The 23512-nt window shown below is 43.5% G+C and overlaps 1 protein-coding gene across 5 annotated transcripts in view; it reads left to right on the forward strand.

Annotated features, from left to right (window-relative positions):
- The window catches only part of MAB21L3 (mab-21 like 3), a 40955-nt gene continuing 17443 nt past the window's right edge, over positions 1 to 23512 (forward strand). The window contains exons 1-12 of one of the 5 annotated variants that reach the window (XM_042867801.1): positions 1 to 347; positions 3259 to 3411; positions 4260 to 4380; positions 5735 to 5830; positions 6440 to 6816; positions 8099 to 8209; positions 11625 to 11765; positions 13696 to 13767; positions 15658 to 15949; positions 18237 to 18418; positions 19060 to 19254; positions 20869 to 21102. In XM_042867801.1, the coding sequence (XP_042723735.1) occupies positions 8162 to 8209; positions 11625 to 11765; positions 13696 to 13767; positions 15658 to 15949; positions 18237 to 18418; positions 19060 to 19254; positions 20869 to 21102 (1164 nt within the window). In that variant the 5' untranslated portion in view covers positions 1 to 347; positions 3259 to 3411; positions 4260 to 4380; ... (1 more) ...; positions 6440 to 6816; positions 8099 to 8161. The other 4 variants (XM_042867805.1, XM_042867802.1, XM_042867804.1 and 1 more) reach the window with 4 other exon arrangements.

The raw sequence follows: 23512 nt of genomic DNA on the forward strand, positions 1-23512 counted from the left end.
TCCTTGTATTTCATGTACTCGGCTTTTCCTCCAATTCTGAACTTGTATCAAGGCACCTCACCACTTGTCAAATGTCCTGGCCCATGGATATATTTGTGGTGGGTACCTTTTGTTTGTTCGTTCTTCAATAGCTGCAGTCATGTGTGCACTTACCCAGGCCTTGTTCTGTTTGTGTCAAATACTCTTTCTGGTCTACCTGGTATTCACTTTGAAATGTTTGATAAATAGCTTTTTAAAGGAAGTGGAGAAAAACACTCAGAACTTTCTGCAAGTCCTGCCAGCACGCATTACCAGTGTGGTGAATAGAACAGAGCTTTCGAGCACTGCAGCTGAAATACCAGCTTTGGGTAAGTCGGTTTTCTGACCAAATTTGCTGCTTTCTTCAACTCTCTGACCCCAGTCCCATCTAAAATTTGAGCTAATGTACTTATCCTGGAACATAAAATCGTTTGAGTTGAAAGGGACCTTTAATGGTCACCTCATCCAATTTTACTGTAATGAACAGGGACATCTACAACTAGGCCAGGTTGCTATAGAGCTCCATTTAGCCCAATGTCTGTAACCATGGGGCATTCACCACCTCTCTGGGCAACCTATTCTAGTGCTTTACTACTGTTATTGTAAAACACTTCTTCCAGTCTAAATCTCATCTGTTGAAAGCATTTCCCCTTGTTCTATCATCAAAGAGCCTGCTAAAGACTCCATCCTCTTCTTTCTTATAGCCTCCTTTAGGTACTGAAAGGCTGCTCTCAGGTTTCCCTAGAGCCTTCTCTTCTCCAGGCTGAACAGACCCAGCTCTCTCAGCTTGTCCTCATAGGAGTGGTGTCCCATCCCTTGAATCATTTTTGTGACCTTCCTCTGGGCATACTCCAACAGGTCTGTGTCTCTCTTGTACTGAGGACTCCACATCTGGATGCAATACTGCAGGTGCAAGACCTTGCACTTGGATTTGTTGAACCTCTTGGGGTTCAGCTGGGCCCACTGATTGAGCCTGTGTAGGTCTCTCTGGATGGACCATGGCTTATGTTCAATCAGTATTTACTAATGATCCCTAATCAGGAGGGATTTTGGGCATCCCTACTGAAATTGGCATAAGGATGTTACAGAGGAATTGAGAATTCCTAGGACTTGAAATTTGAATGCTCTAATCCTTGTGTGACATATAGAAGGGTAAACCATTGGGATAATGTGGCTTTTAGAAAAAATATGCACAAGAGTAGGATCAAGTGTTTGCACTGTGGCCTTTTCTGAGGGTTGAACTGAGGGGCTCTTACATCCTTAAACTTTGGATTACAGCTGATGGCATTTGGTGTTGTTTGATAGAGTGGTGAAAGCAGTAGGCGTTCTCTGAACCTTTTAGAATGAGATCTCTCTTGTCCAGTTCCTGCTATCAGAGATGGAATGGCTCTGTGCTTCCATAAACGCTTCTCTGCTTCCTCTTCCCTTCCGACCCAAACTCAGCATGGTGAAGAAGCAGCCTTTCCCTGTCTTCCCAGACAACTGATAGTTTTATTTATCTTGTTTTCCTTCCTAAACTTCACCTTCCCACACACACGTGTGTGTAATACCTTCTCTTCCCTCCAGGAAAAGCCCGAGGAGCAGAGATACACTTGCTCCTGGGTCTAACTAGTCAAGCAGCTTCCTCTGCACATTCCCAGTGCTTTTATTCCAGCATAGTTTCTCCTCCCCTAGTCCTGCTTTCCACGCTCTGAATTTGCATTTAACTAGTTCCAGCCCTAAATATCTACCCTGCGCCATGCCACAGCCTGGAACAGATGCAGCCCAAATGATTGACCCCTTTCCCTTGGGCGGTTTGGCTTTGACTGCACAAAGCAGCCAATAAAGTGGAAAGGGCTGGGCAGCTGACAGGAGGGATTCGCTTAAGGCTGTATAGCTTTATGGTCTCAGGTAGAGGAGGAAGTTTGCTTAGAAAATGCAATCGCATTCCTCCTTTTGCTGCCAGCTCCTGATGACACATTTTTAGAAGTTGCCAACTGCAAGAATAATGTCTATTCGCCAGACACAGCTTAGGCTGGAGGCTGTTAGCTGTAACTCCAGTAACTGGAGCTGGAGCGTGTAGCAATGCAGGTCATGATCTCCCTTGTCTAGAAGTTCTCTGAGCAGACCCAACTGAAACCTCTGCTGAGATACTCTTTCAGACAAGGGTGAGTTCTCACTGCAGCTTGTCTGCTGAATCTCTTGACCTGCTTTGTGGTACATGTAGTATCCTTCTAATAAAGTGGATTTCTTTTTGCCCTTCTGATGGTGCTCTCTTGTCTGTTTTATTGTTTTCTCTGCAGCTGTTTTCTTCAAGGACCTCACACTACAGAGTCTCTTACTGATCCTCCCCTTCTCTCCCTTCATCCCATCCAAAACATGCAAGTTGTCTGTGCTTGTTTCTGGTCATTCCTAAAGGTATACTGACAAAATCTCCCTCAGAATGCAGCACAGCAGTCAAGTTAACATATCTTGGGGGACGCTTGTTGGTTTTATGTTTGGTATTTATTAGCTGTACATGGTGTGACACAAGCTGAGAAGTGTGATCAAACAGCTTCTTTTACTGTAGATTACACTGCCAACAAAGACTGCATAAAACCACAGATGATTTGATGTCCTTCAGTTTAACGGTGAGTGTTGAAGTCCAGCCCCCTTTACTCTTGTTTTGTTTTCCATGTGAGTTTCTCCCTCCCATACAATTACATCTCCTAGCTCCCAGAAATATCCAAAAGAAGGGCAACAAAGCTGTGAACGGTCTGGAGTGTCAGTGTTACAGGGAGCACCTGAGGGAACTGAGATTGTTCAGTCTGGAGAAGAGGAGGCTCAGGGGAGACCTGATCACTCTCTATAACTCCCTTAAAAGAGGTTGTAGTGAGGTGGAGTTCAGCCTCTTCTCCCAGGTAACAGCAACAGGACAAGAGGGAATGGCCTCAAGCTGCGCCAGGGGAGGTTTAGGTTGGATGGTAGAAAAAATGTCTTCTCAGACAGAGTGGTGAGGCGGTGGCACAGCTGCCCAGGGAGGTGATGTAGTCACTGTCCCTGGGGGTGCTCAAGAAACATGAAGATGCGGCACTCGGGGATGCAGCTAAATTGACATGGTAAGGATGGGTTGATGGTTGGACTGATGATCTTAGAGGTGTTTCCAACCTTAATGATTCTATAATTCTATTCTAAGTAGCTCCCAAGGATCCGGCTCTCAGACTGGGACCCTTCTCACCCACTTCCTTCTTTGTTCTAAAATGATTACATTTTCACCTACAGAAAGCAATAGACCTACTGGCCACGGAGCTGTCACTTCCTGTGAGATATGAAGCCTAGTTTCTAGTACTGGCTCCAGCGAGCACGTTTTTTGAACAGTCAGTTTCTGGATGAAGCACATAAGCAGGAATGCCAGCTCGACTCCCTCATTTCCAAGTGAGTTTGCATTGCAGTGACTACTCTTACTTAGCACTAGTGATTTATTCAATTTGCTTCAAACTACCATAGACTCGAGCAATAAGTTAGGAATCAGGTCAATTTGGACACAACAGCAAAGTGTAAAAAATAATAAAAGTGGACGTTATTTGTGCTCTGGAAGGCAGCCACAGAAATTTATCAACTCCTAGAAGTGCTGTGGCACAATCTGATTCTGCCCCACATAGACCAGCCATTGCAGTAAGCATGCTTCTTCTCCTGGCTCTTTTGAAGGTTGGCTGTGGTCTTAGTCCTGGAGTTACTGTGCCTCTATATTTAAAGTATTTTTCCTGACAGTTGAAAGTAATCAGTCTACCAGGAGCTGAGCAAACCCATGCTGAGCCCAAATGTGCAGCAGCTTTTTCTCACCTGCCGTGACTTCTAGTGCTAAATGCTTTTCCAGTCACACTGTGCTCTGCCAAACATCGCGTTTCCTCCAGATGCAGCTCTTCCAACCATGTGAAATCAGTGAGAGTTCCTCAGTGTTTTATATTTTCTTCCTGGCATTCAGGCCATTCACCAAGGCATATAAATAAAAGTGCTGGAAGGCCCCTGTCTGTATGAATGTTCGCTGCAAGTAGCTTCTCAGGATGGTGGGACCTGCCGATTGAAATGAGATCAGTCCCTGTAGTTTAGTGGTGGATAAAACAGTCATGGAGGAAAAATATCCTTTATAGACACTTGGAAATGGTCTGCTGACATATTTTGTTTAAATCTCAGTGCACCAAATTTGACTACTTCAATGAATTTCCAGAGGGCAATGCATGGACTAAGAAGTCAAACGGTGCCTTTTCTTGCCTGTGTCTCAGTCAGAACTGTCCTGGGAACCTCAGAGCTGGTGCAACCTGTCTCCCACGCTGCCCCTTCAGCTGACCATTACGAACTTGGAGATTTCCAGGCTCTCTACACAACTCACCGCACCAGATGCTGGTAATCTTAGCAACACTAGAAATCAAGCTGTACGTTCTGTGTTCGTTACCCTGTGACTTGCTGCTTAACAGCTGCAAAACAGAATGCATTTGCATGAATTTGCTGGTTGGGGATGGTCAGTGGAGGGCAACTGCTTCACAATCTCAGTAATTTTCAGCATTTTCTGCATCCTCAACTGGTTCTCCTGGGATGATCACTTTCTTTAGAAATACTACTCCGAAGCCTGAAAAGATTCAGGTTGCAAATTGGTGAGGGAACTATTTTCTGGCGAAGTCTAGTTGCCTTTTTCTGACATGTCCAGTCTGGTCACAAGTGGAGAAAAGACATCAAGCTACACCCGATCCAGTGCTGTGCTTAGAGTAGAAAGGATATAGCCTTTAGCTTGCTTCATGTGCATGTAGTACAGGTCCAGGGCTGATGTAAGAATGCACGGCAGTGAGACCAAGCAATAGAAGCATTTGGAGCTTGCCAAGTATTGATCAGTGAGGGGTGGGAATGAGCAGAGAAGCATTTCAATTTGGCATCCATACATGATTCTCATGCTGTCAGAGTGAATTAGCAACACTTTCTTTTCCCTGTAACCCATCCCAGGCTTTTGTCATTGAAGCCTCCCTTTTGTTCATATCTCTCTGTTGAAAGACAAAGTGGGAAAAAAAAAAAAAAACCAACAAAGAAAACCAAACAAATCAACACACAGATCTTGTGCCCCTAAAAAGTCTGGTTATGTTATGCTAGTATCCTCTGAATGGAGACTGAGTAATACTGAGCCATTGCTGCTAAAGACTGTTACAGCATAAATATAGGGGATTCAAGCTACAGTTATCATTTTGTACAGTCACTTAGTCCACTAATGGGGAGAAACAGGGCAACAGTTTAAGAAGGCAAGAGGACTGTCAGAGATTATTAAATCTACAGGGATGATTTGTTTTGGTAGCCTCTCCTGACCCAAGTACACACTTTGGCAGCAGACTTAATGCCTCTGGTAATTAGAGCAAGAAGTGATGGGTCATCATTAGCAACTGCAAATTAAGTGGCGTATTTCATCTGAAAGGCAGCATCATCTTCAATGGGGCTTATTTGTTACCACTGCAGATCATCTGTGAGTCACAAGCAGTACACTGGGCTAACTCATTTGTGTGATTTAGTAGAGGCTTTCTAATGCGTGCCTACTGTTCCATATGAGTAGCTGTTCCAGATAGCTTCAAAACAGAAAATACCACAATATTGGACTTTCTTGTACAGCTAATACTACTGTTCTTATTTACACGATGCTCGTGATTTTTTTGTTGTTGTGCACTTCATGGTTCAAATGCTTTTTGACTGCATGCTTGAAATATATTTGTCATCTTCATAGAACTAAAGAGTGAAGGAAGGAAAGCCAGACAAGCATAGAAATTATCCGTAATTGTCAGCTTCAGAAGATACAAGAACCAATCCAATACAACTCAAGGTATATATTCACCAAATACTATTGTGTGGGCTTCCCAGAACCACAATCATATCCAGTTCTGAATGTTGCTAAAGGCCCAAACAGAGATGACCTATCACAGGATCAATAAAGTTGGAGATCTTAGGAAATCCTTAAATACTCTTAGAAGCATATCAATAAGCAACTGAGGTTACAGGTACAAAACAAAAGAGGTACGGAGGAAACTGGCCACAGCGAATGCTGTTAGAAGGTGCTACGTGGGCACTGAAATAAAACAAAGGGGGAGTGTGTAATACAGCTGAATAAATTCAAAATAATTTACATAGATCAGCAGGGAACTATGACTGAAGATATTGAAGCCTGGATCGGAAATGCAGGTGAACAGCTGGATAAACCAATGGATGCTCATCAAGCAGAAACTGGGGGACTGTCAGTGGTCAGCTAGCTATGTATAAGTGAAGACCTCCTGAGGGACATCCTCATGCCATATTCTTCTCTATAGGGAGAGGGAGCTGGGGATGTCTAGACCCTCTTGGAGAAGTGCTTACAATGGAAAGTGATGATAAACTTGAAGTGTTTTATTGTATACAAGAAAAATGACCAAACCCATGCTTTTTGTGTATCTGCCAGCACCTGTGACTCCAGACAGCTGTCACAAGGAGAGACCTAATAGGTACAAGGAAGTGAGACTGGCTCCTTGCTTCCTAATACATACCTGATGTTCTGGATATTGAAGTAATGTATGGTACTGCTATGGAAGTTATCTTTGTGCATACAGCACCTGAGGGGGCACGAGGGAGTTAATGTATTACTGACATATTTTTAGATAAATCTGACCATTTGTAAAGCTCATTTTCCTCCTTTGCACACTGTTTGAACTAATTCCATCTAACACAGCCTACTTGTTTTGGATCCTGTCTTTTCTCTGATCTTCCTAGCAGGGCTCTCACACCAATGGCCCCTCAGGTGGAAGACATCCAGTAAGTCTTGAAGCTAGAAATGATGAGGTAGGATTCCTGAAAATAGAGGGCTCCATCTCCCAAGGAGACAGGTTTGGGAGCCCTGGGCAACCTGGCCTAGTACCAGATCTGGAGGCTGGTGCTCTAGCCCTGTGACAAGGGGGTTGGAACTTGTTAATTTTTGGGGTCCTTTCCAACCCAAGCCATCCTGTGATTCTATATGTCTTTTTGAATATTCCCCAAGTCTCTTGGCAAAAAGAGAAAGGCAGCTTTGGTGCCGGGGAGGCGCGGAGGGAAATTTGATTTGTAAATTCTGGGAGATTGGATGTCCTCAGGTATTGGTTCTCCATTAATGTACTTAGCATTCAGCTCTTAATAAGAAATGATGATCACAAAAGATACACAGCAACGAAAGAGCCTGCTCTGGGATTCTGAGATAGCACCCAGTGCCTATGGATGTGCTGCTATTTGCTAGCTGCTGTGATGATAATGTCAGCCAAGGGATGTCAAAGTTCAATTTGCGAGGGAAATAAAGTAAAGCGTGCCTTCCCTGGTAAGGAAGCAGCATTGGATCTCATCCATATACTCCATCATTCCTTTCCATGTGCTGATGTAACCCTTTTTTTTAAAAGCCAGCAACCCTCACTGGATCAATAAATCCTGATCAATTGTTTTTCTCACTGATTTATCCATGCAGGGTTGTTAGCTGAGCTGCTGTCAGAAAGTGGGAGAGAGTGTTCTGCCTGTTTACTGTAAAGAAAGCAAAGCAAGCAACCAGGAGGGGACGGGCAGCAGGATATTTACTGTCAATACAGCTGGAGAGAGGCAGGAGATATAAGGAGAGAGGAACCGAGACTGAAGCCTGCAACCCAAATGAATGATCAGAGTGTAAAAACACCCACACCGTTTCCAATGGAAAATGTGTGGATTGAAGTCAACAAAGGATAACTGGCAGTGTTTGACAAATGGTTTAATGAAGGGCTAGAGAGGCAGGGAAGTACTTGTGGTGCACAGAATGATAATGCTGTGCATGAACCTACTCGGTCTGCAGTGCAACCTGAAAGGATCTGCCGAGACAAAGCAGTAACTGGGACATTTGTGGGTGTGCCTGCATGCAAGACGTACCATTTAAGAGTAATCATAGCAAAAATAATAATGGTCAAGTTTAGAAAATAATAACTGGAGCTAATTTTCCTAAGAAGTTGGGCTATTCAGGCCAGAGGGGGGGGAAAAAAAAGGCATATTTTCTTGCTTCTCTCTCCATTTCTTCATGCACAGAGGAATTAGGTGGCTCTGAGCAGCTCTCTCTGAGTGTCCCTCCTGTTTCCAGATGCAGGCGAACAAAAGTGAAGAGTGAATTCACACTTTAGAGAACAGTGACGACCATCTTGCCATGAAACCATTCACAGATGAAGAAGTAGAAATCTACATCCAGAGCAAGGTAAGGCTTTATCTGTCCAGATTTTCTGTCTCCCACACTAGGTGTTGATTCAGAAGGGTGCCAAACTTGACAGTTAGTTGCTTGCCTTCTGTCTTCGTTTTTTGAGACATGACTGGGTGAAGTTTTATGAGAACTGTATTTCTAATGAGATTTCTAGGTTTCTGTTGCAGAATGTTATCAGGGATCTTGGCCGGTAGCCTTGTTTTCTGAGTTGCATGTTCTCTTCTATATCTTCATATTTCCTGAGTTTTTGTTCCCACTCTCACAATTCCAGATGTGAGATGAGCTCTGATCACTAGCACTTAATCTAGCGAGAAGCCCTCACCTCTTTCCTTGTCCAGTGGTCTTGGATTGACAGATACAAGACCAAAGCCACAACAGCAGGGGCTGATTCTTAAAATGATGCATGCAGGAATTGGGGGGAGGTGAAAACAGCTTGAATTCTCCCATTTTCTGTCACCTCAGCTGAGGATACTTCACACAACTGAATAGCATGTCTCAGTACAGGCAGGTTGGAGATACATTTTCTATTTCGTAGAGTTATTCCTGCACTGTGATATTTTTCTCCAGTATGAAATGAAGTAAAACAATAAAAATAATCAATAAAACTGTACATTCTATGAAAAGGGATTCTAAATGAGCTGTAATATATTGTTTTTTTAAAGCTTGTGCTTCATCATGATGCTTAGCTAACTTCTATCTGATTGTCTGTTTTCCATTACAAAATGCAAGACACTGAAATGAAAAATGATTTCCAAGTGGAAAGCTGTAAGTCCTACTTTCAGAAAAGGATGAAATATTCTAATACCATCAAAGGGCTGGTAACAAATGTTCGTTTTTTTTCTATGGAAATATTTTGGTGACAAGTAATCAAATGCCTTTGAGAGCTTCCATTTTCACCTATTCAGTGTTTTGCATTGGAAGAGCATTCCATCAGAATCTATTCAGTGAGCTATAACAGTGAACCATTCTCTAAGGACTTGTAGAGCTATAAAAGAAGGAACGGAGGGAAGCCGTGCACAAGGGAGATGCTCGTACAGCTGCCATGTGTACAGAACAGAAGTAGAGCCTTGTTCTGAGGCTCATAGAAGCAAATGTTTTCCTTTTTAACTGAAAATTTGTTTTCTAGCAGCCTTCCAGCTCTGATGGCTTACTGTTACTAGTTTCTTCCTGTAGCAATGAATCTCTGATACCAATGACTTCTTCCTTAACCCACTCATCCAGTAAAGGAAATATGCGAGTGCATACTTAGTGCAGGTGATTGGGAAATTGAAAGCAAACTAAAACATTCTTCACAACTTCCAGTCAATCCTAGTCCTTTTTCTTTCCTCCATAATGAAGCCTTAATCAACCTTGTTGTTCTGGCAAACTTCTGAAGTCAACACTTGGTAATGGAAACACCAATAGGTGGTAGAAATGGCTGTCTGATGAAGAACTGTTTCTGACTTCTTTCCCGATGTGTTCATGCTGGTGCTAAACACATTAGATAAATGCCTTGGCCCTTCAGGAATTGGTTTCACTTGCTTATATTCTGTCTTCTGATGTTTATGGCTTCCCTTCTGTAGGAAGGTTCTACTTTGCAGTAGCAGACTGGGTAGGTATTTGGAATTAGCTGTGGGTAACACATGTCTCATGTCATTTGTTCTTCCATCCTTGCCTCAGTGATGAGGACCTACATGCAGACAGAGTTGTTTAGTGGTACCTCCCTGAAGTTTTTAGAGTCTGTACTGTCCTAAGACTTTGTGGCAACAGTTGAAGTTCAGCAAGTAGGCAATGAAGGTGCAATTAAATAAGGCCATGCTAGGTTGGATGGATTCTTCCAGGATGCCAGAAAGAGAAGGAGGTGTTTCTGACAGGTAGCACTCAAAGAGAACACAGCATGAGGAAGGAGTACAAGGGGCAGTCCTGGAGCTCAGCTTGAGCCAACCAACGGTGATGATACACTTTAAACAGTTTATTTGTAGACTCTGAAAGCTCTTAGGGGAGGATAACTCACTGTCACTCATAACATTTACTTGTTGAAGGAGCCTTTATGTGTCTTGTTGAGCAAGTCAAGTTCATTGGACTGCTCTAAGAACTAAGGCATTCATCTGGACTAGTGAAAGAAAGTAGCTATAGCTACAGGTGGATACGTGTATTACGTCTGTATTAGATACACACGTAAGGGACTATGTGTTGTTACCATAGCAAAAAATCAGGATGCCAAAGGTAGATGAGAGTCTGGCCAAGGGAATATAATACCACTCTCTCGACGTGTTTGCCCCTTGTAAATACTGTAAAGGCTTAGTAAAAATACTGTTACCTATCATAGAATCACCAAAATTGGAGAAGACCACCAAGATCATCTTATCCAACCATCCTCCTACCACCAATATTTCCCTACTAAACCATGTTCCTTAGTACAACATCTAAGTGCTTCTTGAACATCTCCAGGGTAGGTGACTCCACCACATCCCTGGGCAGTCCATTCCAGCACCTGATCAACCTTTCAGAGAAGAAACTGCTCCTAACCTGCAACCTGAACCTCCCCTGTCACAACTTGAGGCCATTCCCTCTATTGCTAGTTACGTGGGGATATGGGGCTGACCCCACCTCTTCACAACCTTCTTTCAGTCAGTTGTAGAGAGCAATAAGGTCTTCACTGAGCCTCCTCCAGACTGAACAATCCCAACAACCGTTTTTGTTGGCTGAGAAAGGAGAGGAGTTTATTCCAACTTTCCAATTGCTCTTCCTTGGATAACTGATCCTAGGCAAGCAGTTATCCATTCTTCGCTTCAGACCTTCCACTGAAATATTTTTTTTTTTATAAATAATTGCACTAATGCTGCTTGAATTGAAGGACCATCTACCAGGTCACACACACTCCCAGCCCTCAACGGGAACATCTTTGGCAAGATACCTTGTCACCGTCTAAGCAGGGACCCTGTATTAAGATATGAAGATAGTATGGATATTTTCACTGTACTACACTGTTGCCACATATAGTTGCAGTCTGATTAATGCATGAGTTATCTGTTATTCTTGTAGTCTTGCCAGCTCTTGGAGCAAAAAGTAATCCGACTCAGAGTGGCTCTGCAAGGGGAATAACTGGCTGTCCTGGATCAAAATGGGTGAAAAACAAGGCTGCAGTTAATTGTTAGCAAATTCATCCATGTAATTAAATCCTTCTCTTCCATTCACTGCTATGGCGTAAAAATATCAAATAATCCTTTATAGTCTTGAATTTTGCCTTTCAGTGTTCATCAGAAAGAGCTCTGTCTCATGGTAAGTTGACTGTAATCTAAAAGGAACAAGATTTATTCCCATTGCAGCATAGGCACATATGTTTCAGGGTTCACCAAACTGATTGTTCTTACCACTGGAGACAAAGACTGCAGTTATCTCTAATATGAAGTGTCTTTCTTGGAACTGACAGGTGGAGCCACGCCATTATCTGGTCTCCAAAACGGTGGAGGAGGTGCAGAAAATCATCCAGCAACTGACCACAGAAATCAGCTATAAGGCCACACGATTCCAGGCTATCTCCAACTCTGGCATTCACAATGAGAATATTAAGGTATGGACAAGAGATCTAGTGTAGTGTCTGTAGTTTGTATGGCAATCAGTCAGTGATTTTCCATTCTGCAAGTGTATGGACAGGTACCTCCAAGTAAAACACCACGGAAGATATGCTGACATTTCAGTGTGGGGACTGGCTGAGTCATAAGAACGTACTTGTGGGCATCTTAACACTGGAGGTGTATCAGAGAGGGATGGGTAAATGAGGCAGAGTCTCTTTTTACAGCTGCTGCTTTTACAAAGAGACGCTGTTGCCAGAGCTGTCAATCTGCACACAGAAGCCAAAAGACAGGAGAAAAAAAAAGTACTGCAGTAACATTAAAAGGAAAAAATGCCCATGCCTCTATGAGCTATGACTCGTATTTTTCACAGGTGAAAAACCTGTCAACTCACTAAAAAAAACTTCAGAATGCTTTCTTCTGCTGTGAACATAAAACGCTTCTTCAGAAAAATATATTGTTTTTTTCTTGGTCATGAATTAGAACTTCTTTTTCCTGGAAAGAAACATGCTTATTAGTGGGAGAAGTCATTTTAGACCATCAGATACCAAAACAACAGTGTCCTGTCCCAGACGTGACAGGAGACTGATTGTTTTCTTTGACTGTTTAACACAGCAATAATGACTATAAGGGTATAAGTAATAACTGATAGCAATGGCAACTTCAGATGAAAATGATCCTTCTCATCTGAAGTAGATTGCATACTCTAGTTATGTCAACCCATACACTAAAATGCAGCCTCTTATGGATAAATGCACATTGTGTGAAAGCATAAGGCAACTTTTGTAGCTGTCTACGATTGAGAGGGAAGAATTCTGGGTATGAAGCTGCTTGACGGGCATGGGGGTGGAGGCAGCATAGGGTCATCCAGGCTGAAAATTGGCTGTTGCTCTGCGGATAAACACATTCAGATTTACATTGGCAGATGTGGCTTACGAGGACTGACAAAACCAGGGCCAAGGTAAAATGGCTGTTCTGGAAAACAAAACAGAACAAAAACAAGGCAACCTATTCTGATCGGTAGAATCAGAATGGCATACTGTAGCCTGGTCTGAACACCCTCAGCTTAAAAGAAATTCCTGAAACATATTTTCTTAAAAAATGGCAGATTTGTTACTTAACCCAGTGCTATAAGTCAATGGCAATCACACTTGGAGGGCTGGCTGACTTTGTGCTGTAGGCATGGGGCAGCAAAGAATGGGTTAATAAGAAAATGTTTTTGACTTGGTCTGTTCTGCTTACAAAAAATAGAATCTTTAATATCGTTGTTGAGATAACTCACCCTAGAGGAGATTTGTCTCAAGGGAAAGTCAGTATATTAACAATTCTGTGTTTAATTTTGCAGCATCTTTTTTTTTTTTTTTTTTCTGTAAATTAAATTTATGGTGACTTTTCAGAACTTCCAGTTTCTGGTTAAAAGGATTTAATTTAACTTGATGCAGAGTGTAGATTTGTTGAGAAACTATACAAGCCTCCTTTTAGATACACAGGGCTATGTGGGGAATTTAACAAAGTTTTTAATACTCAGTGTTGTTTTATTTCTGCAACTCAGGGGCAGAAGGCCAAAATCTTTAAGAGAACTTGAAATAAAACTCAGAGAGACCAAATTAAATAGCTCACTTTTTTTACAGCTTCCAAGTTGTGGTCCATTGGTTTTTTTGTAGCTGCCATCTGTGCAGTTCTGGTGCAAAGGCTGCGGAGGCTTCGATAAAGATGTAAGGAGCAGGTTAACATCCAGAGTAATTCCTAGTACAGCACTGGCCAACCACATTGCCAAGCAGTCAGCTCTGTAATGCTGGCAGGGGAGATTTCTTTCCTTTAGCAAAGAGGCTTGTAGTACACTTGCAGCTTTTCTTGGTGAATGAATGACCTGCCACATGCTTTCTCTCTGATCTGTGTGATTCTCGTTTTCCTCTCTGCTGCTCTCAGGATCAGCCAGGCTTACTGGCCAAGTGGTCAGCTCTGCTGCGGGGAAAGCGCCCGTTCCACCCATCCATCCAGGTACAACACCCTCCTGGTGCCTGCTTCCTCCTCACCCATCCTCTTCTCCAGACGATTCATCCTCCTAACTTGTCCTCCCATAGCTATCTTAGTCTTTCTGCAAGAAACTTTATTTATTGCTTGTATTTCTAACCTAATGCTTCCACTTGCCTGAGATATCCTGGCTGCACTTAAATTAATCAACATGCTGCAGGCAGGTTTTTAATGCAACAGGATTGGCTACAGGTTATATGCTGCAGAACCGAACGCTCCTGGATCACGGCCTGTGACTTGTTTGGGTCCTGAAGTCTGGCTCTGGCATGCAAGCCTGGTGTGACAGAGCATGGGTAGAGACCTGGGGTTTGTTTAGGCCTTGAGGACGCTAGCTGCACAGCTGAATTTGGTATGAGTATAACCTCTCAAAGTGGTGTTGGAGCCTTGTCAAACAGCATACACTTGCATAGGGTCCAGATCTGCATTATACCCCAACACCTTTCTCCTTTTGCCTATATCTGGACTGTTGTTTCCCAGCCCTTCTGGCATGTCCTTTTGATTTTGAGGGGGATGGCAGCCACCCTCTTACAAGCTGGTTTTGTTATGGGAAGGAGCACGTCTGGGGCTGAGCTGAAATGGAGGTCCATGGGTGTGGGTAGGAGCCCCAGAAAGCCTGCTTGGAGCCATTAAGGTCTTGTCAGTGCCCTCCGGGCCTCGGCACCTCTGCAGTAACATTTTAAATCCTAAGTTACACTGAAGACTATCTATATGCTTGGGATTGTTTCTGGAGAATGATAAGGGTGCTTAATTGACCTTGAGGTAACCACCTTCCAGCCTTTCAGCAACTGCTGTCACCACATCTTGCTCACACAGCTCTTTTACCTGCTTAATGTCAGTGTAAGTAAGGCTTGGACTCGACAGAAGTTGAAAAGCTTCAGAGTCAACATAGGAAAAGTCTGAATGGATTTGGAAACCAACACCTGCAGCCAAGATTGCCAAATACTTCCAAACCTGCCAATTCTGGCTGTGTCCTGAACCTGTATGAGGTTTTCTGAAATTCTGTGTCACCTTACTCACTCTGCAAATGCCAGTTGAGCACTGGTTTGGTTGGAGAATGGTTATCCTCAAAGCGAAGCTGATTAATTGTTTTGCAAACAAGCTTGCTTCTGGGTGTTATCCACTGATCATTTTTCCATCCTTACTCTGCTTCTTGCTTCTGCTCAGTGAGAGATGCAGCCTCATACAGCACTTTCCAAAACCTATTTTTGACAATGCCACTGCCTGTGTAGGCTCAGGCATGTCACTTGCCTTGATGTCTATGTCTCCTTAATGGAGGATAGATGTTCTAGTCAGGCAGAGTGAAATGCCTGTAAAATGAATGGGCTGTGGACTTATTCTACTAATGTCATTAGTGGGTTTTGGAAAAGATCCAGAAAGTGTACTTTTGACGTAGCTGTGGAACTGTGGAACTCCAGGCTTATCTCTAGTAATGGCTCTGAGTTAAGAACTTGAACTATTTTGTTTCCCATTGCTGAATCTCAGAACAAGCTCTCTGATGCTCTGCTGCACCTTGGAAGCTCTTAGTTATTACATTTCGTACAATTGCAGACTAGAAATAACAAGGAGTGGGGAAAACTATGGCAGATGTGGTGGCAAACCAGCCAGAGTGTGCTCTTGTCTTCTATGGGCCACGTCTGTCACATCAGACTCCTAAAGGACAATTTCCTCTTACTCCGTGTACCTCCAAGGTAAATCTCAGACAGGTATGGAACAGGTCCTGGATGTGTTCAATCATTCCCATTTTACCATATTTTTTCTTTCCCTTCAAAGCCTCCGTTTGCACGTGTTACTTCCTTAACCCTCATGATCACTTGATCTGCCCTTGCCTGTATTCCTAATCTCTCTAAACTCTCCTAGGTCTTAGCACCGAGCCAATTCCTCATCACTGTCCCTCTACGTGGCCTAACTGGGTACAGGGAAAAACAGGTCCGACACTGGCGTTATTACACTGTGCACGGAGCCAAGCTACTCTCCTCTGTGCGGGACCCTGAGGAGCTGCATCAATGGCTCGAGGTGGAACAGTTCTCAAAAAGCCTTCAGCAGTGGCATGAAACAGATGTGAACATTGAAGGTGACCTGGTTCCAGCCAAAGTTCTTATCGTCTTCCGAGAGCTGGTGGAAAAGTCAATTGTTTCCTGTAACCTCTCCAGTGAGTTTAGTGGGGATGGGTATAAGGGGAACTGGCTGTCTTCTGCAGCTAGCAGAGGGGGAACTACTATGTACACAAAGTGTTTGTGTCATTCACATAATTAGAAGTTAAAAAACAACAAACCCTCCCAACGTCAGGGAGCTTCTAACCCATTGCAGTGGTGCAAATTTAGACCTGCACTGAAGACAGAATTAAGTAGACCTTGAGTTCTTCAAAATGGTGCTCTTCTTTTGGGAACTTGGGTAAGTTCTCCACCAACATCACCCTCAACCAAGATGCAACCCAGATTTTCAAAGCAGTTTGGGATTTGGGGGAAAAAAAATCTTTTTTCTGCTACAGCAGCTGCAGTATAACTTGACTAGTCAGAAAGATGCTGCAGGAAAAATTGCATACAGAGTAAAGTGTGTAAGCTGGAGAAGTGTTTGAAAATATGAATAGGGCAGGTAATATTCTAGGGAAGACTTAGGTGCCCATATCTTTCCAGTATGTAGAAGGTCTTGAAAAAAAGTCTGTTGAACAAGTGTTCCATGTTCCCCAGTGCCCAGACTATTCAGTAGGTATCATGGAAACTTGTATCATGGAAACTTGCTTTCAGTAGTGATGCTGATTCCTCTGTAAGCAATTCCAAAGTGCCTGTGTATATCCTGTGGCAATTTGTACTGGAAGTGCTGACATAATGCAATCAGTGGTGCATGCAACATGCCTTCATAGCTGCGACATCTGCAGCAAAATGCTGCCTAAACAGTGATCCTCATATTTAATTCTTAGCATCCTAAAGGCATGTTATAGACTGCAGCTAATGAACACATGGCTTCATCCAAGCTGAACGGTTTATGTTCATCTTTTCACATTAAGATACTGTGACATGGTCAAGTTCAGACTACGGTGCTTTTTCTCACATCATATTTGCAGAACGTCTTTACCCATCAGCAGCCTGAAATGGGTCTTCCATATTCTAGAAATATAGACGTATTTCACCTCCTCTGATGGCACTTCAAATTTTACTCACAGGAGGAAAGATGTTAAAGTCAGGTTCAGCTAGATGATTGCATTCTTCCAGCAACTGTTTGTTATTACTGAAAGGAAAAGAAGGATAAAATGTCACCATTAAGGCTCATAGAGAAGAACATATGGAAAGGGCTTTCATCTGAAGCTTTACTTATGTGGAAGTCATCGTGCTGAGGTGAAAATCTGCCACTGTGTCTAGCTGCAGCTCATCAAGGTGTTGAGCCAGAATAGGTGCTTCCAAGGGGTGGCTGATGTCTGGGCTGATGATTGTCTTTCCATTTTTGTTAAGGTCAGCTAGAAGGGAATGGAGACAGAGGACATGATCTGACTTAGGATGCTTTCTTTTCTCTTTTTTTTTTTTTTAAATGCATGTGTGAAGAATGAACTTAATCCCATGGAACATCTAAAGTTACATAAAAACGTCTCCAGTGTCATTGCTTCTCTGTTTTTTTTAATTCTTTGAGAACCAGCAAAAACAGAGTTCTTGCGTTGCCTCACTTGCCGTTGGTGGAAAGATAGGCAGCACGGTTGTGATACTTATGGAAATGCTGTGAATTTATTTAAGTGCTGACAAAGCTATGGCTTTAATGCTTTTCAGCTGCTTGGTCTCTCTGCTGAGATCTTGGGAGAAGTATAGCTCCTGTTTTGATGCCAGGCTTGGCTCAGTGGGGAAATAACACCCAGATTTACTGATGTTTATAAAGTTATACTGGAGATGGACTCCACTGTGCTTTCTGGAGGAGATGCTAAATTGCCATTAGGACTAGGTGGATATTTCTTTGGTGAAAATAGAAGTTACCATCCTAAACATTCATCACTGTCCCTTCAAGTCTGCTGCATGAACTCCTTTTGGAATTGGAATCCCTAAGCCAGCATCAGTCGAACTGAGGTGGATTAACACACAATTACTTAAACTGCTTATGGTAATCTGCTCTGTATTTATTTCAATGGGTTAGAGGATGATCACATCATTGGCTTGAACAGCAAAACTGAAGGAACAGTGATCCATCCAGAATGACAGGGAAAAATGGGGACAGAAACTTCCTTCATGAACACAGTTGGACCAACATTGACCATGTTTAGTTTTTCCTCTGCTCTCATTCCTTTGGGCAGATTGAAATAAGCTTTCTCTTGCATTCCACTTATGTCATTGAAGAGAGTGCTAAGACAGCAGTGGAACTGCAAGTCTCAATTTGGACACGGGCACAACACAGCCCCTTGCTTGGCTTGAGGAGAGGATCTTTTCACCTTTATCACCTCTCACATTGTTCCTTCACAGGTAAAGTGACAATGTTGGAGAGCTTCAGCTCAGTGGTTCGAGTGGCTGTGGAAACATCAGAATTCCAGGTTGAGGTGGAGCTGGCTCCTACAGTGGAGATTCCAACTTGCTGGCCTGAGAAAGCCCGGTGGCCTCGTTGCCTCAAGCGTTGGCCATCTCAGGAAAAAGTGCAGTGCATCAAGGTGAGCAGTGCAAAAACAACTGTAAAGTCTGTGCAGAACTTTACTTTGCAGGTATGTGATAGTGGTTTGGAAGGCTGCAGAGAATATTTCAAATTATTTGGATTTTATTGAGAATTTCTTTCCTTAATGATGGTGAATTCTGTGGAGGGAAAACTGATTTAACATCTGTTGCATGAGTTTCTTGCAAATAGCTTTGGCTATTTAGCTGAGTGCATTTTTTCTTGCTGTTTTGCTTTGTCTCATGTAACGTTTCTGCAAGTGGGGCACTACCTCAACATTTTCCTTTGGCAACAGACCAGTCCTAGTTGCCATTATCCCACACATCGAGTTCTGCCTTCCAGTCTTGCTTGCTCCCCACTTGCTCAGGACCTGCTGCTCTATGGCAAAGTGCCTGTAGAGTTGTGCCTCAGCTTTAGTAGCACTGTTTGTACCTGGCATCTCTAGAGCTGAATCTCCCAGGAGTAACCGATGTCACCACATGAGGAAAGAAAACAAATTGCTTGTTCCATCAAGGAGTTACAATGGGAAAATTAACCATGTTTGCTGCCTCTGCTAACATACAGCCTCTCTGTAACATCCCTCTGCATTGCTCAGAGAAGTCTGCCTCTGATCTGGTGACACACTTTCCCTTTTGCCCATAGTCGCTTGGTTTTGACCTTTTGGCCCGCTCCAATTATCACTGGCAGCTGTGCTTCTCCCGTGCTGAGCATATACTCATGGAAGGCCTCGACGAAGATGGTGGTTGTCGCATGAAATGCTTCAGAGTCATGAGGCAGATGAAGGAGGACGTCTGGTGTGCTGGAAATAAGCCCGTCATCACAGCTTATCATCTTCAGGTAGGCATCACCATGATATCGAGATACGGTCTCAGTATCTGTTACAGGGGAATGACGTTCATAATCAGGAAATCTGAAAGACCTGACTGGAAAAACAGCACTATTTTTCTTGCTTCTGGAAACTCCACTCTAACAACTGCCTGTAGATCTTGCAGAAGCGGCGGTGGTGCTGATGGGAGATAACTGCTCTGCAAACCTCCAAGGAGTAGCTCTTAGTAAGCTCCAGCTTGAATTCCTCGCCATGTCTTTTGTTCCCTGGCAACATCAAAAAGATTTTGTGGTTATTGCAGCTATGAATAAAATTTGCTCACAATTGAAAAGCTATCTGAGAAGAAATTCCCCAACACTACAACTATTGCAAGGCCAAGTGGAGGGGGAAAACAGGCAATCTAGAAAATAATGCCTTATTTTGATGAAATTCTTCACTTTGAGGAAGCAGAGGAATTGAAGGCTGTAGTTCAGCCATGTCTCACAGCATCTCTTGGAGGTCTCTTTGGGGCACTGAATTTGAAAAAGAAAATTTGAGTTAAGAGAACACTAAGAAACAGAGTGGAATTCTTGCACCCAAGATCAGTGACTTTTTTGTTTTAGAAATGATTTTCAGGTTGATGAAGATGGTCAATATTGCTTTTTTTGGTACAATAACTGTAAGTACATTCAAAAAATTCTTCACAAACAGAAAAGCCTGTAAAAATGCAATATGGGCAACATGAAAATAATGTTATGAGAGCAATAATCATATGGAATTCATTTTTTAATCTATTGATTTCTCTTTTTATGCAGATAGATAGTGATAGGACAAGGGGGATGGATTTAAACTAAAAGAGAGGAGGTTTAGGTTGGATGTTAGAAAGAAGTTCCTCACTCAGAGGGTGGTGAGGCGCAGGAACAGGCTACCCAGAGAACCTGTGGATGCTGCACCCCAGAGACATTAAAGGCTAGGCTTCATGGGTTCCTGGTCAGTCTTGATTAAGCAGCTGGCAACGATGGCTACAGCAGGGGGCTGGAACTAGTTGGTCTTTGAAGTCTGTTACATCCCAAGCCATTCTATGATTTCACATGAAATAAACTTGGAGGAAGAGGTCGTAACACATGCTGTATTTTGTGTCAGAAGAAGACAGGCAAGAGTTGCTTGGAATCCCAGTGTATCCAGAAAGAAAATGTGTGTGCATCTTCAGCACAAGTATGGCTGAAGCTAACAGCTATGCTCATAAGATTATTATTCTCTCCCTCCTTGCACTTCTACACTTCTACACTTATATAATAGGCCACTTTCTACAGCTTAAAACACCTGGCATATCTGCAGAGGTCCCTGGCCTTTGCAAATCCTCCTTCCCTGCCTGTTCTGGCCATCTGTGCAGGATCCTTGGTAAGTCCAATGAGGTTTGCAAGGCAAAGGAAAAGGGACAGCCAAGGGAAGGTGAAAGGGCTCTCCCTTAGGCTGCTGGTTGTGATCCCTCTGTTACAGAATCATTAATGCAGGAAGACTGCAGTGCGAGGCTCTCCAATTTCCAAGGCTGTCAGCCACTTACCAGCACTCTAAGTGCCTTAGCAAGCTGTGTGAGCCCTTAGCAGAACCTTTAACACCTCTTCTTTCCCATCTGCTTCTTGCAGACAGTGCTATTCTGGACGTGCGAAAAATACCCACGCACCAAGGATTGGCGCTGCTTTCATGAAGCCTTCCTGAGGCTGGTGCAGAAACTGCACAAGTGTGTGAGCCAGCACTTCCTCAAGCATTACTTTGTCAAGAACACCAATCTGCTCAAATATGCCAACACCAGTGACCTGGATGTGGTGGCCACCAAGCTCGCTGTCTTCCTAGAGAACCCCGTCTTCTGCTTGGACTAAGGCTGAAGAAAGCTTCCTCACCTCAACTTTGAGCAGTTTCCCACTTGTTCTCATTGGTGGTGTTCTTGTCCTTCCAGTAGGTGTTGCAGCTGGCTTTCTGAAGCAGTTGGCACTGATGGCATGAACAAAATGTCAAGATTGCGGTGGTGGGTGGAGAAAACTGATGGAAGGCATTGCTTGATGCCCAGCCGATCTAATTTGCTTTCAACAGCAACAGCTTGCCTAGAAGCTACAGCCCATGAAACTCAACCCTGTGTCTGTCAGAGCAGCAACTGCCTTATTCTCTGCCTCCAGTCTTGTGCATAAGCAGAAAAATGGTGCAAAGGAGTCTCACTCTGCTGCCTACCTGCTGTGCAACCTAGCACATGGGTGGTGGCTGCCTCCTCCTTCCTCCTCAGAGACAGTGAGTTTAATTTCTAGGATCATAGAATGGCTTGGGTTGGAAGGGAAACTAAAGATCATTCCCTGCCAACCTTGTAGGCCAACTCTGCAGAAGAGCAGAGGAACATTGTTTTGGAGGTATGACAAAGGTGGAAGTCTTCTCTGAGATAGTTTGTGATGCTTCCTCCTACAATCAAATGGGGTCCTGCTCCTGTACAAAGATAACCCTGCCAGTAGTACTGAATAGCTCAAGGGAAGCAGGAGGAAGAATGTTTTTTTTTCTTGACTTCTCAGTTTTTTTTCCTCTTCCACCTTCATTTTTCTTCCTGTTACTTCAAATATATTTTTCTTCGTGTTTGCCAGTTCTGTTAGTGCCAAACTAACAGGGGGGCTTGGCCAGAAGAGATTTCATTTGCACTCCTGGCTCCACCCAGCAGGCTGGAGGAGGAGTGGATCTTTCCCTAGTTTTAAGCATCCATGTCTTTTGGGGTGTTGCATAGGAGGAGAATATTTTTTCAAGGGCTTGTAGCTTCAACATTCCCAGCACTTTTAATATTAAGAAAAGAAAATAAGTTTTAGGGTTTCAAAAGAAACAAGTCCATCAGACGAGAGGTGGCCAGCAGGGACAGGGATGTGATTGTCCCCATCTCCTCTGCTCTTGTGAGGCCCCATCTGGAGTACTGCATCCAGGCCAGGAGCCCCCAGTACAAGAAAGACAGAGAGCTGTTGGAGAGGTCCAGAGGAGAGCCACAAAGATGATCAGGGGACTGGAGCATGTCCCCTGCGAAGATAGGCTGAGGGAGCTGGGCTTGTTCAGCCTGGAGAAAAGAAGGCTGCAGGGTGACCTCATTGCAGCCTTTCAGTACCTAAAGGGAGCCTACAAACAGGAGGGGAATCAACTCTTTGAAAGGGTAGATAACAGCAGGACAAGGGGAAAGGGTTTTCAGTTGAGGGAGGGGAGATTTAGGTTGGATGTCAGGGGGAAGTTCTTTACAGAGAGAGTGGTGAGGTACTGGAACAGGCTGCCCAGAGAGGCTGTGGATGCCCCATCCCTGGAGGTTTTCAAGGCCAGGTTGGATGGGGCCCTGGGCAGCCTGGTCTGGTATTAAATGGGGAGGTTGGTGGCCCTGCATGTGGCAGGGCAATTGGAGATTCGTGATCCTTGAGATCCCTTCCAACCCTGTGATTCTGTGAAGTGCTACAATGAGCATAAAGAATGTTGGTTTTAATGTTATTAAATCATCACTGAAACTACACCAAAGTGCACTTTTTTCTTATACCTGTGAAAGAAAGTAAATAAGTATGTTCTTTGCTCAGGAAGATGAGGTAGTAGGGATGAGATTTACAGCCCAACCCCAGGGAGCTGTTGCAGTGAGTGGCCTGCAAGATGGCCATCTGTGGCAGAGCATCTCCCCCGTGTGTCAAACTGTGGTCTTACCATTCACCTTCAGCACAGTCTCTGCTTTCTGGCTTGGTTTTGTATGCAGGAGTTAACTCTTGCAGGAGTTACCTTGCATTTGGGAGCTGTGCTATATGGAAGTGTTGATCCCAGGCTCATGACTTGTTTGTTATAGGTTCAGGAAGGATTCAGGAGAGGATGAAGATGTCCTCACCCATCCAACTTCTAGGATACAACCTAGAAGACAGGAGAAGCAGACTGATGGAGAAGAAAGAGGATGAATAATATCTTCTTTCTTGGCTACTCACAGCTTTGTCTGGTTTTCCCACTTGTCTGGTTTTCCCACTTGTCTGGTTTTCCCAAGTGAGCTTTTCATTTCTTGCAAAGGAATAGTAAAGATATTTTGCAAAGGAAAAGTAGACAGACACAATGCATCCTGAGATCTTAGACAATATTCCTTAGGCTCCTGAACAAGTATGTGTGTTGGTATTAAGTATATTTTTAGAAAATTTGATAACCTGCAGGTGATCAAGTGTTGACCTCCTACAGAAATCAGTGTCTGGCAGAAGGATTGTTTTAGGATAAGTCCAGTGAATGCAGCCATGTCCAGCATCAGCATCTTTCCCTCTT

The sequence above is a fragment of the Lagopus leucura genome, unplaced genomic scaffold (genome assembly GCF_019238085.1).
Source record: "Lagopus leucura isolate 7727_CA_CO unplaced genomic scaffold, USGS_WTPT01 Super-Scaffold_100001, whole genome shotgun sequence".
NCBI classification, from domain to species: domain Eukaryota; kingdom Metazoa; phylum Chordata; class Aves; order Galliformes; family Phasianidae; genus Lagopus; species Lagopus leucura.